General features: G+C 42.7%; 1 protein-coding gene across 1 annotated transcript in view; it reads left to right on the plus strand.

Moving 5' to 3' along the window:
* The window catches only part of LOC138980358 (protein FAM167B-like), a 16577-nt gene that overhangs the window by 279 nt on the left and 8798 nt on the right, over positions 1-7500 (plus strand). Inside the window, exon 1 of the mRNA XM_070353228.1 lies at positions 1-2585. This exon is cut by the window's left edge and continues 279 nt beyond it. Within this exon, the coding sequence (XP_070209329.1) occupies positions 2028-2585 (558 nt within the window). The 5' untranslated portion in view covers positions 1-2027. The remainder of the gene's footprint in view (positions 2586-7500) is intronic.

A 7500-nucleotide genomic window follows, 5' to 3' on the forward strand; every position in this document is an offset into this window, starting at 1 on the left:
AAGGGGATCCGCTGTCACCTTATTTATTTTTGATTTGTGCTGAAATATTGTCTCTTATGGTACGCCAGAACAAAAAGATTGGTGGTATGAATATTCTTGGCGAAAATATTTTATTGTCACAATTCGCCGATGATACCAGTCTGTTTCTTGATGGTACAGAGCAATCTTTTTGCGAAAGTATAAAAGTGTTACAACATTTTGCATCACTGTCAGGTCTGAGAATGAACTATGATAAAACAATTGTAGTTTGGTTAGGACCTTTAAAGTTTTGCAAAAGAAGATTTTTGCCTGATATGAATTTTACCTGGAACCCGGATAATTTTAAAGCACTTGGCGTTATTTTTTCGGTGAATGTATCCGAGGTTGTTTTTCTTAACTATAGAAATAAGTTAAAGGAAATTCAAAAACTTCTGAATTCATGGACCAGAAGGAACCTGACACCTTTTGGTAAAATAACAGTCCTAAAAACCTTGGCTATTTCCAAATTGACACATTTGTTTACTAATTTACCTGATCCAGACGAACAGTTTATGATGGAGTTAAATAATATTTTTTTCAAATTTCTTTGGGATGGAAAAAGAGATAAAATTAAAAGAACTACGGTCACCCAACCCTATGAAGATGGAGGATTAAAGATGGTTGACGTGAAAAGTTTTTTGTCATCTCTAAAAATTGTTTGGTTAAAAAGAGTTGATGGTCTTACTGGATTAATATCAAGATTATTGTTTAAAGCATGTCCATCTGTTACAACAATTAATATGAGAGGAGAGGAATTTGCAAATGTTTTGATGCAGAGAATGGAAAACCCGTTTTGGACCAATGTTTTTAAACATTATAAGAAACTACACGGAAAATGTGACCCTATAACCTTTAACGATTTTGTATCAGAATGTTTACATTATAATGTTAATATTCGGAGAGATAAAAAGACAGTGTACATTCAAAATTGGATCGACAATGGAATAGCTCAGATTGGTCATATTTTGGGACAAAATGGATACTTATCCTATAATGCGTTTAAAATCAAATATCCAAATGTGCGAGGCGATTTTGTATTGTATCAAGGTGTAATCCAGGCTGTTAAGAAATATCAGAGAAAAATCGGCTTAGAATTTGATAAACATTTTATTATGACAGAGCCCATTGTGTGGAAATGTATTTGTAAAGGTAAGACACAACTTATTTACAAAAAACTAATTGAACATGCTACGGTCCCAAAATGTATCGAAAAATGGTCTGAATCTTTAGACTGTTTGTTAGATAAGAAGGCTATTTTTCAACATGTTTTTAAAACAACAAAAGACACTTGTCTGAGATGGTTCCAGTACCGATTATTGTACAGAATTTTGCCCACAGAAAGGTTTCTATTTTTGCGAAAAATTGTGGATACGTCATTGTGTACATTTTGTGGTAGAAATGAAGAAACCCTTTTACATATGTTTTGGGAGTGTGATAAAGTGCAGACTTTTTGGATAGAATTTGTAAATTGGCTAAAGGCGAACTGCACCCATTGCAACAATGTAAAACTGTCTAAAGAACTGGTTCTTCTTGGAGTGGCGAACAATGTAGTCACCGATAAAGCTTTTGATGTGTTATTAATCTGTGCCAAACACCATGTATATATTTCCAAAATGAACAAAAAGACCCCTCATTTTCAGACATTTAGTAGAAACTTTAAGCAAAGATTTATTTGTGAAAAGTATAACGCAGTTGTGAATAATACAGTAGATAAATTCTACAAGGATTGGCGCCTGTATATGCACGTTTTGATGTAACCCTTAGGTTTTTTCGTTCCTAAAACCTTTTGATAATGCGACCACCAAACCACTGAACATCCCCCCCTCCCCATTCCATCCTCCCACCCCATGTATGTTGTAATTGTCCAAGTGTGCTTTTCTGTTATATGATTCTGTCCTTTCGGTTAGGTGATGTCCTGTAATGTACTGCATATACATGTTAAAAAAAAAAACTGTACAAAAAGAGAATAAAAAAAACTAAAAAAAACAACCCGTGGAGACAATCTCAACATGGGAGGCAAGAGAGATCTTCGCAGGTGCTTGTCCTTAATGGACGACCCGCAACATTTGTCCAAAGAAGTCATCTCCCGGACGGAGACTCTCAAAAACCACCTGAACACGTTCTGTCCAATCACCATCCAGATAGACGAGTGTAGCGACAACGAGACTCACCCTGACACCAATCACAAACAAGAGCAAACAAATCACGTGACTAAATCAGCCAATCAAACATTTAACGATGATGCAAGGACCTCGTCGATTCAAAAAACGAATACAAGTAAAACTCCATCACCCTCAGTGTCGCCTTCAAACTCCCGACTAAGCTCGCCTAACTTTCTCGAAGTGCCGGAGAACTCTGACATGTCTTTGCTGAAAGCCACAGCGGTGAGGTTAAAGCTGCGCACGCGCACTTCTAGCTTCCTGGAATGGCGGTCAAAATGGTTGAAAAAGTCATCCGCGCCCCCACAGTTTCCGGATCCGGTAGGAGTGGAGAGCAGGAAGGAGAAACTGACAGAGGAGAGGAAGGACAGAATCAACCACGCCTTGGACTGGTTGAAAACTGAACTGGTATGTATAGCGTGATGGTACGAGAACACCGCGCGCACACACACACACACACACAAACACACACACACACACACACACAGCTCCGGAATGTTCCGGAAGGTTCAGTTTTGTGATAACACACACACGGACAGACAGACGACGTTTGCCATTACTAGTACATAGATCCACGTGTATACAAATGTTGGTCTAAAATAGGGCGAAACAAAGAAAAATAGCTTCTGAAAAACAAAAGTCTGTGATAAATTCAGAGTAGCTCTCGGGCTTTTCTGACTGCGTGTGTGGTTGTTTGTTTGCCTGTCAGTTTGTTTTATATTTGTTTTGCTTGTGTTCGTTCTTCATTGTTCCATTATTTGTTTTCTTTATGATAATATGCGTCCAAAACGCAAGCATGATAATTTTATGTTTGTCTCTCTCTTTACACCCCCGGTATAGGGGTGTGTATAGGTTTCGGTCGATGTGTTTGTTTGTTTGTTTGTTTGTGTGTTTGTTTGTTTGTGTGTTTGTTTGTTTGTTTGTATGTTTGTGTGTTTGTTTGTGTTCGCAAGTAGATCTCAAGAATGAACGGACCGATCGTCACCAAACTTGGTGAACAGGTTCTATACATTCCTGAGACGGTCCTTACAAAAATTGGGACCAGTCAAACACACGGTTAGGGAGTTATTGGTGGATTTTGGTTTTTTTGGGGGATCAACTACAGTTCAAGAATGAACGGACCGATCGTCACCAAACTTGGTGAACAGGTTCGATACATTCCTGAGACGGTCCTTACAAAAATTGGGACCAGTCAAACACACGGTTAGGGAGTTATTGGTGGATTTTGGTTTTTCGGATATTCCCGGCGTTCTGTTACCGGCTATTTTTAGAAGGTCATCGCAGTGTCCAGAACGCTTTCCTTGGACCCGTAAGTTGTCCTCACTGTAAAAGTGCAAAGGTCGAATCAATTTATAGCCACGCGAAAAATACACTCTCATCTATCTCTATATATTTATACAATAGATATAGATATATATATACGGCTTCTCTGTGTGTGTGTGTGTGTTTGAGTGTGTCTGTACAAAACACCTGTGTATTGCACAGTTCTGTTTGTGATGTGGTACCTAGGGCGTCGTCGACAAGTATACATACCATATTCTGAGGCCCTGGATCGGGCGCAGCGCGAGCTCGCCAAACAACAAAATAAAACAGCGACTGCCCCAGCGGAAATGAGGGACTCCTTCTGGCGTCCCCCTCCGCAACCGATCCGGCGGACCTCAACCCCCCGGTCCGGGTACTCTTTGGCTGTCCAGAGACCCCCCCTGGGTGGGCAAGTAAATAAAATACAAGAAATCAAAAACAAAATGACCGAACATGACAATACACTCCTTCCAGTTCATGCGGACAGTTCTGCTGCAACCGCGAAGCACCAAACAACTTCGCAAAATCCAAATCCTGGCCCCCAGGCGCCCTGTAAGTCTCAGACGGCTCGGGCAGAGGCGCCGCTTCATGGGACCCCCGGGTTAAAGGCCTCCCTCCTACGCAAAGCCCAGAACAGGAAGGAGGACTCGAAAGAAGAGCAGCTCTTCGAGAGGTTGATGGGGAGAATGGAGGAGGGATTGGCCCAGAGATTCAGAGAATACAAACTTAAAACTGAACAGGAAATAAAGCAGCAGATGAGGGAGGAGCAGGAGAAGGCAGAGCTTGAGCTAGCCGACGCTGCACTAGATAAGCTAAAAACAGGAGAGCAATATGCAAATTTAAATGAACAACAAAGAGGCCTTCAAGGTTTCATCGAGCAGTGCCTCGGCTTCATGGTTAAGGCCAGACAGATGCAGAGTCCTCTCGACCTGATCGACTCCCTCTCAGCTACATACACACAACTCTCCAACACCAAGGTTGAACGCTTCATTCCGGGCGGCGCCACTCTGGCGCTGGGCGCCCTTGCTGGTGCCAAGCAGTTGTCCGTGACGGATATGAAAGCTGTCAAAACCACTTTTTAACCTATTTTAAATCTGCCCTTTAACTTACCTTTTTTGTGCGTGTTAAAATGGCTGAACAAAGTGAAAGCGGTCACGGATTTATCATATTACAGTGGAACTGTCGCTCTATCAACTCTAACTTCTCTCAGCTATATAATTATATATCAAATCACTCTGCTGACATCTTAGTTATCCAGTCAGTCAAGAGAAAACGCTCCCTACTGCCTTCTATAGATGGTTTTGACTTCCCTCCCATAGTAGAGCAAAAGGGCTCAGGGCAACTCATTCAAACAGCTATTTATCTAAAGTCTTCCTTAAATTACAAACCCTTTGCACCTCTCATCCCTAGTTCAGAAAATCTCAGTACATGTGCTGTTGAAATCGAAATAAAAGGATCCAAAAACCTCAACATAGTTAACATATATTACCCCCACGGGTGTAATAAAAAAGGAACTACCGACTGGCTAAAATCCCTGGATCATGGCAGGGCACACTGGTGCGTGATGGGTGATTTTAATAATCACCACCCTCTGTGGGACTCTGCTAACCCTAGATACAAACATGCCAATAGCAACCTTGCTGACGTCATTTTGGAAACTGACTTTTGTATACTAAACGATGGCTCGGCAACCAGACTTCCAGACAGAGCTGACCATTCCCCGTCAGCAATCGATCTCTCCCTTTGCTCAAATGCCATAGTCACTGACATCGACTGGAACGTTTTCCCGGACGCCCTCGGCTCCGATCACTTACCCATTGTTCTTACCTTCCGCCACTTCGCCCCTAATCGCAATAACTCGGAGGTCAGAAAAAAGTACAATTACAAACAGGCAAATTGGGACAGCTTCCGTGCGGAGCTCGAGGGTGTCAGGGAGGAAACTCTCCTTACGGATGACATCGAAGCCTCTTACAATAACATACGTCAATGTATACTCACTGCTGCCAATAATCACATTCCGCTTAAATCAGTAAATCCTAACTGTAAGGCCAAAAGGAATGAGTGGTGGAATGCAGACTGTGATGAAGCCTTGGCAAACAAGCGATATCACATTAGGACATATCTCAGGCACTGCTCAGACGCTAACTTCACGAATATGAAGTCAGCTGAAATACAATTTAACCAGATCACCGCTGAGGCTAAACTTCAAAACTGGGAAAACTTTGTCCACAAAGAAACTAAAGATTACAAAGACTGTGGCAAAATCTGGAAGAAAATCCGCAGATTTAAATGTAGATACAGAACTAAAGAAAAGCCACTACTATCGGGTGATAAAATGACCACAACTGACTCTGAAAAGGCAAACCTATTAGCAGATACCTTTGCCAAAAATAGTCAATCAAAATCCCTAGATACTGAACGACTCAATTATAGGTTAGATCAGGAGAAGGGTTTCACATACCCCCCAGATGACAACCAGTTGCCTATAAACTGCATGTTTAAGGCAAAAGAAGTCCAAAACGCCATCTCTTCTGTGAAAGACCCAAAAAAATCCACAGGTTTAGACCCAATATCATATCACATGATAAAACATCTACCACCTAACTTTGTTAAGTTGCTCACTCAGTTTTTCAACCTATGCTGGTTAAAGGATACTATCCCCGCAGCGTGGTCAGACTCACAAGTAGTAGCAGTATTGAAGAGCGGAAAACCGGGCAATCTACCTGGCAGTTACCGCCCCATATCACTAACCCCCCACCTCAGCAAGATCTTTGAGCGTGTGGTGAACCAGAGGCTGGAGTTCCACCTCAATAAACACAATATCATTCCTACATGCCAGGCAGGTTTTAGGCAAGGTCGTTCGTGTGCGGACCACATTGTGCACGTCACTGAAAAAATCAAAAAGACCTTGGCACATAGTAATAATTCTCTTCTTGGAACCTTCTTTGATATTAAATCTGCGTACGACAGCGTCTGGCATGCTCGTCTACTCCTAAAACTCGGCAGAATCGGTGTCTCTGGCCACATGTACCAATTCATCAAAAACTTCATCAGCAATCGCAAGATGTCTGTCCGAGTGGGCTCTTCGGTGTCCGAAACCCATGCGCTGGACATGGGGGTTCCCCAGGGCAGTATCATCGCGCCAAACTTATTCAGCATCATGCTCTATGACATTACTTCTGTTAAGGTTGACGGTGCCAGTGTACTTCTGTATGCGGACGACCTCGCCTTAATAGACACTAATAGACCACGCCATAACAGAGTTACCAACACTGTTGACTTATCTTCTTACCAAACTAAAATCGACAACCTCTGTCAATATATGTACACCAACGGCTTCCAACTAGCCTCAAATAAAACAGTCTTTCTTGTTGTCTCCCGTAGACAACTGTACAGGAACTGCAGTATAAAGATAGGTTGTGATATTATCAAACCGAGCTCAGAAGTTAAGTTCCTCGGCGTTATCATCGATACCCGACTTAACTGGACCAGTCATATCGAACATCTGATCAATAAGGCCAACAAGGATCTTTATATCATACGCTACCTGGCGTCCCAATCCTGGGCCAGAGGACGTAAGTGTGTCACAGAGGTAGTGCGGGCATTAATTCGCTCCCGCCTCCTTTACGGGTGCGAAGCTTATTTCGCGACGCGCCCGGCGCTCATGAAAAAACTGGCTATTATAGAGTGCAGGGCGCTCAAAATAGCTCTGGGACTCTCCCAACAAGCGAGTAAGAGTCGAGTCTACAGCGAGTGTGGGTGGCTGCCCCTTGTGGATGAGATAAAACTCCGTTCAGCTCAGTATGCTGTCAGAGCCCACGCGGTAGAGAACTCTGCCTGCGAGGTCCTGACTGATTTTTTTCCTCAGCACCAAAATTATGAGGCCAACACCAAACATAGCACTCAACTCTTGGCCAAAACGCTACCCTTATCCGACACAGTAAACCGCATTCTAGCCGATAGCGGGGTGAAGGTCAGTGAGCTGGCCAGGGTCCCCCCGCCCTCCTACCCGCCTTGGCTT

Source organism: Littorina saxatilis, linkage group LG11, assembly GCF_037325665.1.
Source record: "Littorina saxatilis isolate snail1 linkage group LG11, US_GU_Lsax_2.0, whole genome shotgun sequence".
Lineage (NCBI taxonomy): Eukaryota > Metazoa > Mollusca > Gastropoda > Littorinimorpha > Littorinidae > Littorina > Littorina saxatilis.